This window comes from Carcharodon carcharias, chromosome 4, assembly GCF_017639515.1.
Source record: "Carcharodon carcharias isolate sCarCar2 chromosome 4, sCarCar2.pri, whole genome shotgun sequence".
Lineage (NCBI taxonomy): Eukaryota > Metazoa > Chordata > Chondrichthyes > Lamniformes > Lamnidae > Carcharodon > Carcharodon carcharias.
Window position 1 is genome coordinate 60969679 of NC_054470.1, and position 20845 is coordinate 60990523.

General features: G+C 45.9%; 1 protein-coding gene across 6 annotated transcripts in view; it reads right to left on the reverse strand.

Annotated features, from left to right (window-relative positions):
• Nucleotides 1–20845, reverse strand: part of acer2 (alkaline ceramidase 2) — an 80286-nt gene that overhangs the window by 42905 nt on the left and 16536 nt on the right. For all 6 annotated transcript variants that reach the window (XR_005942824.1, XM_041186238.1, XM_041186239.1 and 3 more), the window contains exon 3: nucleotides 20674–20815. Coding sequence is in view for 5 of the 6 variants with exons in the window: in XM_041186238.1 (XP_041042172.1) it covers nucleotides 20674–20815 (142 nt within the window). In the remaining variant the exon portion in view is untranslated. The remainder of the gene's footprint in view (nucleotides 1–20673; nucleotides 20816–20845) is intronic.

A 20845-nucleotide genomic window follows, 5' to 3' on the forward strand; every position in this document is an offset into this window, starting at 1 on the left:
ACTTTCTATAGGGCCAACACTCACTTTGTTAATTATTTTCTTTTTTAAATATCTATAGAAACTCTTACTATCTGTCTTTATATTTCTAGCTAGCTTTCTCTTGTACTCTAAAAGACTAATAAGGAGAGTAATATTCATTCCCGTTTTTTATATTCAGTCCAATTTTCTGATCTGCCAACCACCTTTGCACAATTCTATGCTTTTTCTTTAAGTTTGATACTCTCTCTAACTTACTTAGTCAACCACGGATGGTGGTCCTCCCCTTGGAATTTTTCTTTCTCACTGGAATGTATCTATTTTGTGTATTCTGAAATATCTCCTTAAATGTCTGCCACTGCAGCTCCATTGACCTATCCCTTAACCTAAATTGCCAGTTCACTTTTGCTAGCTCTGCTTTCATGTCCTTATAATTGCCTTATTTAAGTTTAAAATGCTTGTCTTTGACCTACTCTTCTCTCCCACAAACTAAATATAAAATTCAATCATATTATTATTACTGCTACCTAGAGGCGCCTTCACTACAAGGTCAGTAATTAATCCTATCTCATTGTAAAATACCAGGTCTAGTATAGCTTGTTCCCTGGTTGGCTCCAGAACGTGCTGATCTAAGAAGTTATCCCAAAAACATTCTATGAGTTCGTCATCCACACTACCTTTGCCCATCTGATTATTCCAGTCTATACGTAGATTAAAATCTCCCGTGATAATAGTTGTACCTTTCTGACAAGCTCTTACTATTTCTTCTTTGATATCACATCCTACCATGTGATTACTGTTAGAGGGTCTGTACACCACTCCCACAAGTGACTTCTTGCCTTTATCATTCCTCATCTCTACCCAAACTGCTTCTATTTCTCTGTTTCCTGAACTTAGGTCATCCCTCTCCATTGTGTCAATATTGTCTTTAATTAACAGAAACACTCCTCCACCTTTTCCTAACTTCCTCTCCTTCCTAAAAGTCACGTAATCTTCAATGTTCAGGTCCCAATCAATCCCATCCTGTAGCCATGTCTCTGTAATGGCTAATAAATCGTACTTATTAATCTCTATTTGCACTATCAGTTCATCTGTTTTGTTTCGAATGCTATGTGCACTCAGATGCAGAGCCTTAAGTTTTGTCTTTTTATCTTGGGCGGCAGCAGTCAGGACCAGCTGCCTGACAGACAACAGTAAGGGCACTGGTGGATGGTTAAAACTAGAGGATGTGGGAAGGGGAGATAGGGAGATTCCATTTGCTGTAGGCATGTTGCTCCAGTTCAGCAACATTTTGCCCACTGATAATCAGGTCTCAAATCGCTACTTACTCATTCAGCTAAAGAAAGCACCTGACAATGGAAAACAATCCTTTTTTAAAAATAAAAGTGTTTTAAAATGAACAATTTGGATATAGCATGTCAACTGAACATTCCAGCACAAGGTCAAGGCAAAATTTATGACTTCAACAAAAAAGCTGAACTTTAAAAAAACATTTTGCCTTGATTTTGTTTATGCAACCCTGTTATAATAAACAATGGTAAAACTGTTTGCTCTTTTTGATAACTTTACTTTGTTATTTTTGGTTTTTGTAAGAATTTACTAGGAAAAGGTACCAGTAGCTTAGCCTCTGAAATGGTAGAGGTCAGCTTCTTTGTCAGACACTACTTAGGGCAGAATTTTACCAGATTTGCACTAAATGCGGTAGCAGGTGGGTAAAATGACGTTTTACCCACCGGCCGCGATGGCGGGTTTTCACGCTGTATTGTCCCAAACCTACCACATTAATTATGCATTCCCGGGAAACGTATCATTTCCATGGCGGGTGGGCTCTCATTCACCCACCCGCCATCACCCTGCCATTGCATCACGCCGGCCGTCAGGTTTAAAGTCCAGCCACAAGCAGACATCTCAGTACTTCCAGACCACCACTGCTGCACAGAAGGCATGGCCCTGAAACCGAAGAAGACTGCAGCCCCCAGGTTCAGCAACGCATCTCTCGAGTGCCTTTTGGATGCCGTGGAGGCCCACCAGGATGTCCTCTACCCCTCTTCTGGCCACAGGATGGGCAGCAACTGCACTAACCCAGCTTGGGAGGTGGTGGGAGTGGTGGTCAGCACCAACGCCCTTCAAAAGAGGACAACCACCTAGAGCTGCAAGAGGATGAATGATCTCCTCCGTTCCACCAGGGTAAGTCACTTTTCTCATAATTTTCAACTGACACACGCACAAACTCATCACATATCCACAGTGATCTCACTCACTGCAGTGTTCAAGGGACATCACCATTCACTCTCTCTCACTCACTGTCATTGTCCTCATCCCATCCATGGAACCACTCACCACCCACATAGGTCAGGCATACTTATCATCTGGCCTGGCAGGCATCCTACCTACACTTTCTCCATCTCTAATCATGCAGAACAAACTGCCACACAACAAGAGGGAGAGGTTGCTGACCGGTGGCGGAATGCCCAAAATCAAGATCCTCTTGGATTTTGAAATCAGAGCCATCCAGCTGGCCGGCAGCGAACTGGACCGTTCCTGTGCTGACAGTGAGGTCAGCGGTGCTCTACCAAGCGCAACATATATCAGACAACCATGCTGTGAGTGATGTGTCCTGTTTCACAGGCCACTGCCATGTACTAATTATCTCCCCTTGTTTCCGCAGGCACATCTGAGAAACAGCTGATGGAGTCCATGACCCAGGGCCTCCGATCAAACCCCGAAGAAACCGCTGAAGAGGAATCTGGAGGCACCCTCCTTGAAGCCACATCACAGCGCTCACCCACACCCTGCACCAGTGCAGAGACATATGCCTAGTTTTAGAACAGCCTCAGTATCACAATCTGCTGAGCATATCGCACTGTCTGATCCAATGAAGAGTGGAGGAGGGCATGCCAGGAGCAGCACCAGGCATACCTAAAAATGAGGTGTCAACCTAGTGAAGCTATAACACAGGACTATTTGCATGCCAAACAGCATAAGCAGTAAGTGATAGACAAAGCTAAGTGATCTCACAACCAACGGATCAGATCTAAGCTCTGCAGTCCTACCACATCCAGTCATGGATGGTGGTGGACAATTAAACAACTCACTGAAGGAGGAGGAGGCTCCACAAATATCCCCATCCTCAATGATGGTGGAGCCCAGCACATCAGTGCAAAAGATAAGGCTGAAGCATTCACAATAATTTTCAGGCAAAAGTGCCAAGATCCATCTCAGCCTCCTCCGGAGGTCCCCAGCATCACAGGTACAAGTCTCCATCCAATTTGATTCACTCCACTGATATCAAGAAATGGCTGAAGGCGCTGGATACTTCAAAGGCTATAGGCCCTGACAATATTCCAGCAATAGTACTGAAGACTTGTGCTCCAGAACTTGCTGCACCCTTAGCCAAGCTGTTCCAGTACAGCTACAACATTGGCATCTAACTGGCTATGTGGAAAATTGCCAAGTATGTCCTGTACACAAAAAGCAGGACAAATCCAACCCGGCCAATTACTGACCCATCAGTCTACTCTCGATCATCAGTAAAGTGATGGAAGGGGTCATCAGCAGTGCTATCAAGTAGCACTTACTTAGCAATAACCTGCTCACTGACACCCAGTTTGGGTACCGCCAGGGCCACTCAGCTCCTGACCTCATTACAGCCTTGGTTCAAACATGGACAAAAGAGCTGAACTCCAGATGTGAGATGAAAGTTACTGCCCTTGACATCAAGGCCGTATTTGACTGAGTGTGGCATCAAGGAGCCCTAGCAAAATTGGAGTCAATGGGAATCAGGGGGAAAACTCTCCACTGGTTGGAGTCATACCTAGCACAAAGGAAGATGGTTGTGGTTGTTGGAGGTCAGTCATCTCAGCTCCAGTACATCACTGCAGGAGTTCCTCAGGATAGTGTCTTTGGCCCAACCATCTTCAGCTGCTTCATCAATGACCTTCCTTCCATCATAAGGTCAGAAGTGAGGATGTTCGCTGATGATTGTACAATGTTCAGCACCATTCATGGCACCTCAGATACTGAAGCAGTCCATGTCCAAATCCAGCAAGACCTGGACAATATCCAGGCTTGGGCAGACAAGTGGCAAGTAACATTTGCAACACACAAGTGTCAGGCAATGACCATCTCCAAGAAAAGAGAATCTAACCATCGCCCCTTGATGTTCAATGGCATCACCATCACTGAATCTGCCACTATCAACATCCTGGGGGTTACCATTGACCAGAAACAGAACTGGACTAGCCATATAAATACTGTGGCTACAAGAGCAGGTTAGAGGCAGGAATCGTGTAATAAGTAACTCACCTCCTGACTCCCCAAAGCTTGCCAACCATCGACAAGGCACAAATCAGGAATGTGATGAAATACTCCCCAATTGTCTGGATGAGTGCAGCTCCCACAACAGTCAGTCCAGGACAAAGCTGCCCGCTTGATTGGCAACACATCCACAAACATTCACTCCCTCCACCACCAATGCACAGTACCAGCAGTGTGTACCATCTACAAGATGCACTGCAGGAATTCACCAAGGTTTCTTCGACAGCACCTTCCAAACCCATGACCACTACCATCTAGAAGGACAAGGGCAGTAGATAGATAGGAACACCACCACCTGGAAGTTCCCTCCAAGTCCCTCACCATCCTGGCTTGGAAATATATTGCTGTTCCTTCACTGTCGCTGGGTCAAAATCCTGCAGTTCCCTCCCTAACAGCACTGGGGGTGTACCTATAGCACATGGACTGCAGCAGTTCAAAAAGGCAGCTCACCTTCTCAAGGGCAACTAGGAATGGGTAATAAATGCTGGCCCAACTAGCGAAGCCCACATCCCGTGAATTTATTTTTAAAAAGCAGGCAGTGGCAGGGACCTCACTGGTATCGGGCACTCGAAGGACTGCTGGAGGCCTGAAATTTGCTGAATCTGAGTCAGATGACAAGCCCCCTGGACTCGGTCATGTCACAATTGCTGGAGCTGCAAAAGCAAGCTGGGGAACCTCAGGAAGGAATGTCCGCTGCATTCCTCAGATTGCAAGGCATGATGGAAGAGTCTGTCTGCCTTGATAGCGCAGGCATGCCAACGCACCAAGGTCAACACTGGTAGGATGGCAGCCGCCATGGAGACTTTGGTCCAGGACTTCACTCCTGCACTGCTGCATGGGCTTAGCTTATGATGCCATAGTTGGCCTCCAACAGTGTGAACTCAAGAGGGGTGCTGCGCAGCTTGATCTCACTCCAGTTACCCCTTCTCCTCAAGGAGTCAGCCAGGCACCTCTGGGCACCCATAGGGGGATGGATCAGCAGGTACACACTCTGGGCCCATCCATCCAGGTGACTCCAAGATTGTCCAGCCTATCCGACTCCCCTCTCCCTGTGACCACAGCAGTTCCAGCTTCACAGGCCAAGGAGGATGCCATTGTCACACAGCAGGACTCTGAAAGCAGGCCAGAGCCCTCCAGAGGACGCTTGCCAAGGTCATCACAGACAGGGCGTCGCAATCAGCAGGCTGCCTCCACCTTCGTTGTGGATGTCCAGGGAGCACCAAAGCATAGTGGCAGGGTTAGGAAAATTAAGGCGAATTAACTCTTTTGGAGTCTACCAAATAAACTAAATTAACAAAATCAGGGACGAAATAAACACAGTCCCTAAATTAAGGAACTGTAAAACCAAAGACAAATTTTAAATGAAACTTACAAACATCAAATCAAAATGTGATTAAGGGGGTCAATAAAACACCCCAGACCCGCAGTGCCCACCGGGCATGGAAGGCCTCGACGGTGCCGGCAGACACCGCGTGCTCCCTCTCCAGGGACACCCGGTCGCGAACATAGCCGTGGAAGAAACCCCTCGATCACCCGCTACCTGGACCTGTTAATGGCTAACTTGGCCAGGCCCAGGAGCAGGTTCAAAAGGAGGTCCTCCTCCCAGCCCCCCTCTGCACCCATAGATCAGGAGCATGGGGCTGAAGTGCAAACAAAACATCAAAGGAGAATTAACTCTTTTAGAGTCCACCAAATAAACGAAATTAACAAAATCAGGGACAAAATAAACACAGCCCCTAAATTAGGGAACTGCAAAACTAAAGACAAAATTTAAAGGAAACTTACAAACATTAAATCAAAATGTGATTAAGGGGGTCGATAAAACACACCTGGCCCCGCGATGCCCACTGGGCACGGAAGGCCTCGACGGTGTCAGCAGACACCGTGTGATCCCTCTCCAGGGACACTCAGCCATGAACCTAGCCACTGAAGAGGGGCAGACAGTCGGATCGGATGACCCCGCTGCCTGGACCTGTTAATGGCCAACTTGGCCAAGCCCAGGAGCAGGCTCACGAGGAGGTCCTCATCCCTCCCGGCCCCCCTCCACACCGGGTGCCCATAGCTCAGAAGCGTGGGGCTGAAGTGCAAACAAAACATCAAAGGAAAATTAGTTGCACAGCCTGGGCACGGGTGTTAATCACCTGTACATACTGTTCGCTATTGTCAATAAACTCCCAAGAGTGTCTCCCTGCCTATGGCTCCTTGTTCTGTCAGCAGTGTTCTTGACACTCAGATGTGAAATCTTTCTGCACAAGATAAAGGAGGGTATCTCAATCCAGGGCCTCCTCCCTGTGCTCTGGGTAGCCTTCAGACCACAGTGATGGTCCAGCCTCACACTCCCTGGAAACATTCCTGATGTCTGCACCTCGGCGATGCTTGTCATTGCTGCCAGAATGTAGTGGGCAGGTGCCACAGAGTTCTTTCATTCTCTGTGTGCTCTCAACACCTCTAAGGTGGGGCTGGCCCCCATCTCTTCAGCATCTGTGACCAGTGACGCTGTGCTCCTGAAGGGCTCAGATGCTGAAGGTGGACAAAGGATCAGGTGCATTTAAAGTTTCATGGATGTGTCTCTATAAAATGACCCTGATCACGGAGCCAGACAGGAGTCAGACATTCTCAGAGGCTATGTGAAGATTCATGGAGTGTCCTTACTGCATGTCGTCCTCACTTTCCTGCAATTGAGCAACTATTAGGGCTTCCACTGCGTCTCCATGACAGGAGCATTCTCACAGTGGGTATGTGCACAGCCATTAGCCAGACTGGAGTCAAACATTCATCAATGCAATTTGAGGATCTATGGGGTCACCTCACTGCATGTCGTCATCATCCTCCACAAATCTAGCAGCTATGAGGGCCTCCCAAGTGTGCCTATCTCGCCTAGCCTGTGTGAGGGCCTCCTCTCTATCATTGTCGCCTCTGGGGACCTCCTCATCCCCATCCCTGTCAGCATCCTCTTCATCAGAGGAAATGTCCAGCTCCTCCATCTCCTCCACTGCCAGCTTGTCTCCACACTGGAGTGCCAGGTTGTAAAGGGCACAGCAGAGGACAATGATGCGTGACACCCTCTACGGACTATAATGCAGGGCTCCACCAGACCGGTCCAGGCACTTGAACCACATCTTCAGCATCCCGTTGGTCTGCTCCACCGAGTTGTGAGCTGCAGCATGAGCCTCATTATACCGTCGCTCTGTTGCAGTCTGAGGCTGCCGCACGGGTGTCATTAGCCACATGCTCTGTGGGTAGATCTTGTCCCCGAGGAGCCAGCACTGCAGCCTCTGTGGACCCTGGAAGACTACAGGATCTGTGACTGACTGAGGATGTGGGCATTGTGTACACCCCCTGGAAACCGTGCGCACACCTGCAGGATGCACTTCTGGTGGTTGTGCGCCAGCTGCACATTCAGCGAATGGAACTCCTTGCTGTTGATGTAGTTCATCACGTGTATTGTGACAGAGATGTGAGTGCCATGGGAGTGCAGTCAATCACACCCTGCACCTGCAACCATGTTCCTGTGGCACCAAACCCTGCAGTAGCTACAGATTTGACCGACCAGTTCCCTAGACATGCGCTGTCTCTGGCGACACTGGTTCTCGGTCATCTGCAGGAATGAAAGGCAGCGTCTATAGACCCTGGATGTCGCTAGGCGCCAGCCTGCTATGGCTCGCTGTGGGTCATGGGTGATGTGTGCTGGATCCCCAGCCACTCCTTCTTCCTGAGGTTGTTGCTCCTGCCTCTGCCCAGCCAGGAGCCTCAGTTGCTATCTCCTCCGTTGTCTTCGTGCTCTGTAGGCCATCAGGCACACAGTTTACCAGGCTCCATGATCCTGATGTACTCGCCTGCAGGATGAAAGAGAGAGAGACATGTGATTAGCACAGGTGTACTAAAAACTGTCCTGGTTAAGTGTGAAGGCCTCTAACACATCCAGACATCCAGGGGAGTCTGGGCCACCACTTGGTTGGTGAGAGATTAGTGCGCTGCATGGCTGCCCGAAACCCCAACCTCCTCCGCCCCACTCCACCTGATCGATTGGCAGCAGCTTTTCCTACTGGGCTGCATGCTGTGCTCTCAGCTCAGGCACAGGCATTCTCCTAACCCGCACTGCAAAGCTGCACTGTTAGCTTGAACCATGAGGGAGACTGGACCAAGCCAGAATGCTGACATTGTAAGGTTGCTGTGAGTGCCTCCACCTGTGACTGCTCCATGGCCAGATTTAGCAAGGAGATTATACAACATGCCCAGTTGTCCAACTGTTTTGCCATCCACTAAAATGCTCGTGACTTTGCAGCCTGTGCCAGGGGCAGGAGGGCGGTGGGGAGGGGGTGAAAATCTTTGGAGCACTTGGTGGCACTTTGATGCCTCTGCATTGCTTGAGTTGGCAGGTAAGCTAGAGGCCCGACTCCAATCATACCAATGTGGCTGTGCCTGAACTGTCTCAGTTGCAGAGGAACGGTCACTTTATACAGGTTTCCCTAATGCATGGTCTCTTCCTTCACCCACTCTACCCCCCCCACCCCAAATGCTTGTGCTCTATATTCAACGGCAGTACCTTGGGCCCACCCCTCACAAGTCACCTCAATGGCAGGGCTGCCCTTAACCCCAACCCCCCCAGCACCCCTGAAGCTTGAAGTCCAACTGGCAACCCTGGCGAGCACTGCACAACAATACTGTGTGCTCACCTCTGCAAGCCGCCTTTTATGTGCTGTTATGAAACAGGTCAGCATTGGTGGGCAGACAATCCGGTGAGGTGGGATGACAATCCCGGCGGGCTGGCCTGATAATGATATGCTGGTGCATTACAATGAAGTTCCCGACGTCAGATGGCAGGAAACGGAGCCTGTCATTGGTGGGCTGAGCGGACAATCGCGAACTGGTTTCATGCCATCGTGAAATTGATCGCTTCATAGTGTCTGCTCACGCCACCGATCATGCCCAACACCAGTGAGCATGGAAAATTCTGCCCTTAAACTCTGTGCCCAACAAGACACCCCTCCCCAACCAGATAACCAAATCCATGATCGTAATCCTGCCAAGGAGTAAGCCTGCCCAAATGTGAAGAACTGTTTGGCAGTATACTATCAGTATGTGCAACTGTATGCTTCAGGTAACCGACAAAGTTGCACAGGCTTTCCCATAGATCATGTCTTATGAGACAACCTGTGAAGCTTCCACAAACAGGGGTTGGTTTATACACTGAGTATAAAATGTGAACCACCAGAGCTGGTGTAGGTGGTCACCATTTTGAAAGGCATGGGTGTGTTTTAAGCACCCACGCATCTTCTTGGCAAAGCAGCATGTATCACCTGCTTTCTCCCATGCGCCAACATATTAGGTGAGTATAACCCTAAACATGTGTTGCTGAGCTGAAAAATTGAGGCCAACTCCTAATGCCATTATAGTCCTAAACGTGCATTAGATGAAAAATGGTGGGGAGGGCAGCAACATATACACCAAGAGTAGGACAAAGCATGCATTTTGGCAACATCTAATACACTGGGTCAACTGAGGTGCCATGAAAGGTATGCTACCTTTACGAGATTGTCACTAATTAAACTTTCTGTTTATCTGCTCCAGCAGAAGGAAAAAACAGTAAAAACTGGGAAATAAGAGCACTGGTCTGAACTGGTCTTGTATACCTTAAGATGGAATGCCAGTAAAAACTGGGAAATAAGAGCACTGGTCCCAATTGATTTTTCCTTCTAGGGCGAAATGCAGAAATACAACAACAGGAGGAAACCACAGCTCCTCGAACCTGCTCTATCATTCAATTAGATAATAATTGATCTGTATCTTAATTTCATCTACCCGCTTTTATTCTGTAACCCTTAATAACTTTGCCTACCAAAACTTATCAGTCTGTTTCTAAATTATTAATTAACCTAGCCTCAACAGTTTATGTGACGAGGTGCTTCTTGACACCACCCCTTAATGGTCTGCCTCCCACCTCCCCACCCCGTTGTTCCAGATTCCACTTTCCCCACCGGGGCAATAGTTTCTATATATCCCAACAACTCCTTTCATCATCTTATACATCTCAATTAGCTTCAACCAAGGAAAGAATCTTAGAACTCATTTTATCATCAATTATGATGCTTACTATGGTAAAGTGTTGCATTTGTGAAGAAAATATTTTATTAACTTAGAGCTATTGTCAAGCTCACTTATTATTAACACAAAGAAACTTGTTACAGTTAATAGAATCTGTGTAATTTCCTTTCAGACTTTAATTCACATTTTATTGCTGCTATATGTTCTGCCCAGTATATAATCCACTGTGATTATTTTAAAATAAATTATGAATAGCTGGTGACCCAATTTTCTTGTTCCATGTTTTCTTTCAACAAGCTTCCCTGGTATTTCGATTCACCACTTAACACTTAAATGTCTTGGGTCCTGGGTCCCTGCTCCATCTCAAGTAAGTGCTGCAGGATGAGACTTCTGGACATGTCCTGAAAGTGCCAATGGCCCCTGTTCCAAATACTGGGAATGGACTTATTTCAGTATTTAGGGTGAGCACATCCACACTAGCACCTCCCCCAGAGGATCTACTCTGATGGGTCGGAGCCTGAGGTCTTTAATGGGCCAAACATGAAAGTTAAAAAATATTATTCTCTGGCAGGGAATCTTTTGGGATCAATTGCCTTTGTATGTTAATATTTTTTATACTTTTACCAGGTCCATAATGGAACCCACACCTGTTCTCAGCAGACACTGGGCCTAAGGAAATCAAGCCCATTTGGGGTGACAGCAAACCTTGATGCACACCAGTTCTGCAGTCACTGTGCCATGGTTAGAAATTAATGACACTGCATTGGTGAGGCCTGTTTCTTTCAGTGCTAGTAAGGAGCTTAATATTTTACCAAGGTCAGTCATGCCATATATTGCATCAGAAAAGTTACTGTATAATAGCAGTAGGGAAAGCACAGCTGCACATAGGTTGTGGTAATATCACAGTGTCCTTGACAACTTGGGAGTAACACATTGGAGACTGAAATTAAAACAAACTTCCAATGTAACATCATTTATTGAACACTACAGAATGTATGTAGCACAACCTCCCATATTTGCAGGTTTTTTCACCCTTCTTCACCACTTTCCTGAAGTCACTGATTCATTCTAAGGGTACAATTCTATAGGTGTGAGGGATCTTCTGTATATCACCTAAATGGCCATGATTCATAGATGAACCTAGCCAGGTGGTGTCAGCAGGCTCTCCAATTGTGTAGCATGTCACAGTCAAAATAGATCGTGTGTCACCCATGCGCATGCACTCTCCAACATTTAGGTTAGCAATTAACCATGCATGATTTTTTTTCCTCACCTTAATATTGTTCAGTTCCACACTAGACAAGTAAAAAAAAGAGGGAAAGGAAACAGCAAATACTGGAAATCTGAAATGAAGTAAGGAACTGCTATGAGTACAAAACTAATTCGTCAATATCTCTTCAAATACGTAGCAAGTCCTTCAACAGCTGCTGACAGACATGGAATGTATTTCCAGCATTTCCTGTTTATAATCATTCCTGGACAGTGCCTTTGTCAACTGAGCCACCAGGAGAAACTCATATTTACAGTACCGTTCCCACAACTAATCTAGATAAACATTAAGCTTTCATTGCGCAGAATGAAAGTCTTAAAAAGTCAAAATCTTTTGCCCAATCCATCGAAAGGCAATGATTGAGTGTTTTTTTTAATATCAATACCACAATAAGAGCTTGTCATCTCACTTTACTGCACCATGTTTACAAAAATGAAGATAGTTCATGAATTCTCATGGGGAGCCTGTTTTAAAAATATGAATTATCAATTGGATATTGGACAAGCAGGCTGACAGCAGAGGCAGTGAAGGGGGCGAGATAGTTGGTGGTGAGGTAGAGCTAGTGGCCTCAAAGTACACATAGAATCTGATGTTGTGTATTCAAATGATGTCACCGAGCAGCAGCAACAGAAATTAATCTCTGTTTCTACTTTGCTATTCCCATCTCAGGACAAACTCTCTAGCTAAGGCATCTTGTCAAGGTTGACTGCTTTCACTCTTTTATTAATGAACTTTGCTAGGATCAAGAATGCAATGAATGTAATTCAATGAATGCAAACAACCACTTAATAAGAAAGTTAATGCAAAATTCTAACCGGCTTTTTAAGTCTATCAATTCATAATTCACCCTTTGCAAAGTTACAAATTCCATGGACAACATGTTTTGGAAGTGAGAAAGCACTTGTTTAAAGCTTTCACTCTGCAGCCATGAACAATAATATTTATTAGGAAGAGTTGTGGGAATGGTAGTTAACTGTGTAAATATGAGCTTCTCCTGGTGGCTCAGTTGACAAAGGCACTACCCAGCAATGATAAAAACAGGAAATGCTGGAAATACATTGTCTGTCTGTCAGCATCGGCTGAGGGACTTCCTGCACATTTGTACCAATATTGACAAATGTGTTTTGTATTTGCAGCCGCTCCTGACTTTATTTCAGATTTCCAGTATTTACCCTCAAGGGTATGGTTATCATAATGGACTAGTTATCCAGAGGTCCAGACTAATAATCCAGAGATAATCCAGAGACATTGGTTTAAATCCCATCATGGCAGCTGGAAATTTAAATTCAGCTAATTAAATATAATCTAGAATAAAAAGCTAGTATTAGTAATGGTGGCCATGAAACTGCCAGATTGTTTTAAAAATCCATTTGGTTCACTAATGTCTGTTAGGGAAGGAAACCTGTCATCCTTACATGGTCTAACTGATATGCAAGTCCAGGCCAATGGCAATATTGTCAACTCCTAACCACCTCTGAAATGGCCTAGCAAGTTACTCAGCTGCACCAGAACCACTAGAAAAAAAATGAAAAGAATAAAACAAAACAGATCGCCCAGCATCGACCTTGGCACCAAAAATGACAAAGACACACCCAAACCAATTGACCCTGCGAAGTTCTCCTCACAATCATCTGGGGATTTGTGTTAAAATTGGGAAATCTGACCCACAGTCTACTCAAGCAACAACCTGACATAGTCATACTCACAGAATAATACTTTACTGTTTATCACCCATCCCTGAATATAATCTATCCACTGGCAGGACAGACCCACCAGATGTGGTGGCACAGTGATACACAATCAGGAGGGAGGGTTCCTGGGCATCCTCAACATTAACATCAGATTGCATGATGTTTTATTATATCATGTGAAATATAGGCAAGGAATCCTTCTGCTGATTATCACCTAGCACCCTCCCTCAGCTATCAATACTTCTCCATGTTGAAGAACACTTGGAGGAACCACTGAGGATAGCAAGGATACAGAATGTACTCTGGGAAGGGGTTTTCAAGAGAGGCTCGATAGTACCATGACTGACCGCACTGGCTATGTCCTAAAAGACAGAACTTCCAGACCGGGCCCACAGCAGATGGTGAGAGAAGCAACTCAAAGGGAAAAACCTACTCGATCTCACCCTCACCAATCTACCTGTTGCAGATTCATCTGTACATGACAGTATCAGTAGGGGTGACCACTGGATTTCCTTTTGGAGGTTAAGTCCCGCCTTCATACAGAGGATATCCTCCATCTTAAACAAAAACAAAAATTGCTGGAAAAACTCAGCAGGTCTGACAGCATCTGTGGAGAGGAAGGCAGAGTTAATGTATGACTCTTCATCAATATTTTGCTTTTATTTACATCCTCCATCTTGTGTGGCATTACCACCATGCTAAATAGGAATCTAGAAGTTCAGAACCAAGTATCCACAAGCCACTGTGGACTATCAATGGCAGTAGAATGGTATTCAACCACAATCTGTAACCTCATGGTCGGCATATTCCTCACTCTACCATTACCATTAAGCCAGGGGTCAACCGTAGTCCAATGAGGAGTGTAGGAGAGGATGGCAGGAGAAGCATCAGGCATACCTAAAAATGAGTTGCCAACTTTGCAAAGTTACAACACAGGACTATGTGCATGCTCGACGGCAGAAGCAGTATGCTGTAGACAGAGCTAAGCAATCCCACAACCAATGGGTTGGATCAAAGATCTGCAGTTTTCCCACATCTAGTTGCGAATGGTGGTGGACAATTAAATAATCAGCAGATGGAAGAGGCATCATGAACATCCCAGTCCTCTTTAATGGGGGAGCCCAGCATGTCAGTGCATAAGGCAAGGCTGAAGTGCTTTCAACCATCTTCAGCCAAAGGTGTCAAATGGATGAGCCATCTCAGTCTCCTCCTGAGGGCTCCACCATCCCAGAAGCCAGTCATCAGCTAAATTGGTTTATTCAATGGGATATCAAGAAACAGTTAAACACATTAGTTACAGCAAAGGCTATGAGCCCAGGCAACATCCCAGCTTTGTGCTGAAGTTTTGTGCTCCAGAAGTAGCTGTACCCCCAATAGGGATATCATTGGAATCTACCCAACAAACTGGAAAATTGCCCAGGTAGGTCCTGTCCACAAAACGCCAATCTGGTCAATTATAGTTCCATCAGTTTACTCTCAATCATCAGCAAAGTGATGGAAGGTATAACTGACAGTGCTATCAAGCAGCACTCGCAAACAACCTGCTCAATCTGTCTCCAGGCCTTCTTACATTTCTGGTTCAAACATGAATGAAAGAGCTGAATTCCAGAGGTAAGGTGAGAGTGACTGCCCTTAACATCAGGGCAGCACTTGATTAAGTGTGACATTAAGCAGCCCTTGTAAAATTGAAGTCAACAGGAATCAAGGAAACACTCTCCACTGGCTGGAGTCATACCCAGCAGAAAGGAAGATAGTTGTGGTTATTGGAAGAAAATCATTTAAGTCCCAGGACATTGCTGGAGTTCCTCAGGGTAGTGTCCTAGGCCCAACCATCTTCAGCTGCATCATCAGTAACCTACCATACATCATAAGGTCAGAAGTGGGGATGTTTGATGTTGATTGCAAAGCCTTCAGTTTCACTTACAACTCCTCAGATACTGAAGCAGTGTGTGCCTGAATGTGGAAAGACCTGGACAACATTCAGGTTTGGGCAAGTAACATCTGTGCCACACAAGTGTCAGACAATGACCATCTCCAATAGGAGAGAACCTAACCATTTCCCCATGACATTCAAAGGCAATATCATCACCAGATGTTAATGGTGAAAGAGACTGCAGAATACTGCAGCACAGAGGAACTTTTGTGTCCTTGTACACCAATCACAAAAGGTCAGCATGCAGGTACAGTGATTAATTAAGAAGGCAAATTGAATCTTAGCCTTTATTTCAAGAGGGTAGGGAAGTATTGCTACAACTGTACAGGGCCCTGGTGAGACCATACCTAGAATACTGTGCGCAGTTTTAGTCACCTCACTTAAGGAGGGACATACTTGCATTGGAGGCAGTTCACAGAAGATTCACTCAGCTGATTCCTGGATGAAGGAATTGTCTTATGAGGAAAGGTTGAGCAGATTGGGCCTATACTCATTGGAGTTTAGAAGAATGAGAGGTGATTGTATTGAAACATAAGATTCTGAGGAGGCTTGACAGGAGGGGGATAAGAGGATGTTTCCCTTCGTGGGAGAATCTAGAACTAAAGGGCACAGTTTCAGAAAAAGGAGTTTCCAATTTAAGACAGACATGAGGAAGAATTTCTTCTCTCCGAAGGTTGTTAGTGTTTGGCATTGTCCCCTCGCCCTGCAAGCAGTGGAGGCTGGATCACTGAATATATTTAAGGCTGAGTGAGACAGATTTTTGATTGCCAAGGGAGTCAAGGGTTGTGGGGGACAAGCAGGGGAGTGGAGTTGAGCCCACATCAGATCAGCCATGGTCTTATTGACTGGCAGAGTAGGCTCAAGGGGCCGAATGGCCTGCTCCTGCTCCTATTTCCTATGTCCTTATGTTCACATGCCCCAGCATCAACATCACTACTGATCAGGGAACTACTTGAATCAGTCACTTAAATACTGTTGCTTCAAGAGCATATCAGCTGAAGAGAATTCTGCAGTAAGTAACTCACCTCCTGACTCCCCAAAGCTTTTCACCATCCACAAGGCTCAAGTCAGGATCATGATACTCTGCTCTTCTTGGATGAGTACAGCACTAACAACAATTAAGAAAGTCAACACCATCCAGAACAATGCAGTCCGCTAACTTGGCACCCCATACACAACCTTAAACATTCAGTCTTTCCACCATTGGTGCACAGTGGTTGCAGTTTGTAACATCTACAGGATGCACTACAGCAACTCGCCAAAGCTTCTTGACAGCACCTCCCAGAATCCACAACCTAGCAGAACAAGGGCAACAGTTGCATATGGGAACACCACACCTCCACGTTCCCAAGTCACATAACACCCTGACTCGGAACTATATCGCCATTCCTTCATCATTGTCAGGTCAAAACCCTGGAAGTTCATCCATAACATCACTGTGGGTGCACCTGTACCACATGGACAGCAGCAGTTCAAGAAGATGACTGACCACCACCTTCTCAAGGGCAATTAAGGATGGTCATGCCCACATCGCATGAATGAATTAAAAAAATCTTGAATGAGCAGCAATTTCTTTCAGTTAAACATTGTAAGAGTGAAGCCACTGTCTTCGGGCCCCATCATGAATCCATTCCCTAAAAACTGATTCTATCCCTGGCAACTATCTCAGGCTGTTCACAACCTTGGCTTCCCTACTGACCCTGAACTGAGCTTTCAAATCTATAATCCCATCCATCACAAAGATCACCTATTTTGAACCCTATAATATCACTCATTAACCCTACTCCAGCTCAACTGCTGCTGAAAATTACCAAGCTTTTGTTCCCTCTTGACCTATTTGAGTATTCTCCTGACCAGCCTCCCATCTTCAACCTTCCATAAATTTGAGCTCATCCAAAACATTGTAAGCCCCATTCACCTATCACCCCTGTGTTTGCTGACTTACAGTGGCTCTCAGTCCACCAAACCCTGAATTTAAAATTCTCAAGCTGGCACCCAAAGTTCTCCAATGTCTTCCTCTTCCCTGTGAGTACTTCACCCTACAACCTTTAGAAATTCTGCATTCCTCCAGCTCTGGAGTCTTATGCTCCCACCATTCCCTTCACCCCATCATTGGCAGCAAATGCCTTCAGCTATCTAGGCCTAAGTTCTGAAATTCTTAAACCTCTCTGTCCTTATTTAAATCCCTCCTCAAACCTATAGGTGGAATTTTCCCTGCCTGTAGGAGTCAGGTGTGTTTGGCAGCGTGAGCAGACAATATAACGAGAAGGTCAAAAGTCTGTTTCATGATGTGAAAGCATAATGACATGTTTCACATAAGCGACATGCACTTGGCAAGCTGCACTTCACTCGGAACTTTGAAGTTTGTTTGCCTATCTTGCTTCGGGCAGCACTCAGAGTCATCAGCACCAGGCTTCGCAGACAGCACCACATCACTTTTATGGGGGCTCACGGGCAAGTCTTTACTTACCAGATCAGCCATAAGGCGTGGGGTGGTTTTGTACAGCTAGGGCTTGCTTAGGGAAGGGGGAGAGGTGGCCTCAGGCAAAGGAAGAGGCTGCAGGATGAAGGCTGTACTGGGGAAGGGGGGTATCCCAGTGTTTGTGTGAGGGCACAAGTTGATCTGTGCAAGTTGCGTCGAGATGGTGAGGGCTGAGGAGGCAATCTCCAGGGCAGATGAAACCAGTTGGAGATGTGAGGGTCTGTGTGTGAGTGATGATGTGCCTTGAGCTGGCAGTGAGTGAGATGCCAGTGAATGTGTGATGGGCTTGTGAGTGTGTGAATTTAGAGTGATGAGATGGTTCACTTACCCTGGCGGCACAGATGAGATCATTCGTCCTCTATCTGCATTAGGTGGCCAACCTCTTCTGTGCAGCACTGGCACTGACCACCACTGCCACTGCCTACCAGGCCAGAGTGGTAATGTTGCTGTCCCTCCCACGGCCAGAGTGGGGTTACAGGACATCTCAGCGGGCCTCCACGGCATCCAAAAGGCACTGGAGGGATGCATCACTAAACCTGGAGCCGCAGTCTTCTTGCCTTTTGGGACCATGTCTTATTTGGGGCAGTCCTAGGCTAGAAGCGCTAAGAAGTGTGTGTGCGTTGTACTTTCAATGTGGCACCCAGCATGATTAAACGGCGAGGTGGCAGTGTGGCGGGCGAATCGAAGCCCACCACTGTTGAAATAGCACGTTTTCCAGGAATGAATAATTAATGCGGTAGGATTGGGACAATACTGCGCGAGAAGCCCCCATCACAGCCGCTGGGTAAAATGTTGTTTAGTGCAAATCTGGGGCAATTCCACCCTTTGCCTTTAACCAACCCTCCAGATATTATCTTTAGCTCAATATAAATTTTCATCTATTGTGCTCCTGTGAAGTGCCCTGAGATATTTTCCTATGTTGAAGGTGCTATTTAAATATAAATTATTATTGTTGCTGGCACAAGGGCAAGGACAGATATGAGACAGCAGGACTATATTAACTGCAGAGGCAGCTAAGAGGAGATTAAATTGAGGTTTCCATGAAGGCTTTGTAGGGTGAATAGGGAAAAACAATTTTATCTTGTTGAAGAGTCAGCGACAATTTTAAAATGGTCATTAAGAGAGTGAAGAGACGGGTCATGCAAAATTTCTTTACGCAGAAAGTTCTTTCAACATGTAAAGTTTTGCCATGGGGAGAAGTTGAGGCAGACATATTGTATATTTTAAGTAAAACTGGATAAATATTTGAAACAAAGGAAGATAGAGGGCTATGGAGTGAGATCAGGAGTGGAATCTTCTGCTCCCACTGGTGGCAAATTTGGAGATGGGAAGGGCATTAGGTAGGATAGTGGTGTACTAGAACCCTGCTGCCTTCCCACCTCCACCAGAATTAAGTTCTAGGTGGGAAGGCCCATGGTTGGCCCTCCCACCACCTGCTGAGGCCCTTAAATGGCCAATTAATAATCACCTAAGGACCTCATCCCAACACCACTGGCATTAACCCAGCTGCAGGCAGACCTGTTGCCATGCGGTGTACATGGCAGCTAAAACCACGCGGCCTTGTCACCTCTGGGGAGCAATGGGGGCCGGTGTGCTGTCACTTGATCAAAGGCACTCAGTGCCTGATCAACAGATTGGACATTAAGAAGGGGGGTGCCCACTGAAAGCCACATCTGGCCCTTGCATCCAAATCCTCTATACACCTCTCCCTGTGACCCCCACCCCACAAAACCCACCCACCCCCAACATTACTTACCTTTCGCCTGGGTAGCTCCATGATCCTGGGATTCTTGTAGGTGTTTTTGCTGCAGCAGCCACTGCCTCCCATGTGGCGCTGCTGAGCACAAAGAGTTACCAGCCTTTGATTGCCCAAAGGCTCTCAACAGGTGAGACTTCTGCCCCTGGGGTCGTGATTCCGGGGGAAGGCCAGCCAGTGGCCTCGCCACTGCCTGGTTGACTTGTGGTTCAGCAGGCCTTCCCAAAAAGAGGCAGCACGGTTCTCTCGCTAGCTCTCCAGTCAGCAGGCGAGACCCTGGATGCCTCAACAGATTTTGCCCCAGGAGTGGGATTACTTCTGGATTTTTCTAGCAAAGAACAAGTACGGACATGATAGACGGGATGGCTTCCAACCGTGATTTAAACTTTTATCATAACCTCATTGTTCTTGTACTCCATCCTCCTTTTTATCAAGCACAGAATGGTTTTGGCCTTTTTTTTAAATACCTTTGGTCCTAAGTTGGCCTCAGTCTATTCAGGTGATAAGTTTATGCCAAGATTTCTGAGAAGTCAACAGAAATACTGTGTGAAAAGATTAGCCCAAGTTTTGCAGAAATGTACACTCCTGGCCCTGGGCCAATACAGGGGTGGGAACTCCCATCATGGCAGGCTTTTGATTAAGGATTATCTGTAAGCTACTTTGAATTTTGTTTACAAATCCAATGTATATAAGGCAGTTCTGGAGGAACAGGAAAACTTGAGCTGGCTGAAGCTTCCTATTATATACTCATGTGGATTTTACAAAATAAATGAGCAAAACAATTGATATTTCTACAATGCTTGAAAAAGTAAGTCGTTATAAAATGTTGAAGTCTTAAGGGTATAAAAGGAAATGCCAGTACAGGTTTAATTTATGAACACAATTTACAAATGTTTCAGACAACATTTGACAGTTTCTCATGCTACATTTTGACTCAAAGTGTAACTTATCAAACTGCATAAAGGCCTGAAACATTAAACGCCTTTTCTCTCTCCACAGATGCTGACAGACCTGCTGAGCTTTTCCAATATTTGCTGTTTTTGTTTCAAGTTTTCAGCATCCAGTGTTTTGCTTTTGCATGAAGGAACATGTCCTTCCCACACAAAAGATTTTCCGATGGGTCATCAATGCAAAAAATAATTTTTGAGACTTTTAGCTGACTATATGAAATACATGATTTGACACTTTTGTGTCCAGCCTTACCTGTCTCGTCGAAAAATCCGTGGCAAATATCGTCTTGGGAACCACATAGCCAGGGCACACATTAAAACCCAAAGGATTGCTAGTTCATCTAGCATCTGACCAAGGAAGCTCAATGTTGCATGAAAGTAAACTGATCCTATACCTGCAAGGCAGAAAATTTACAGGATTTTGG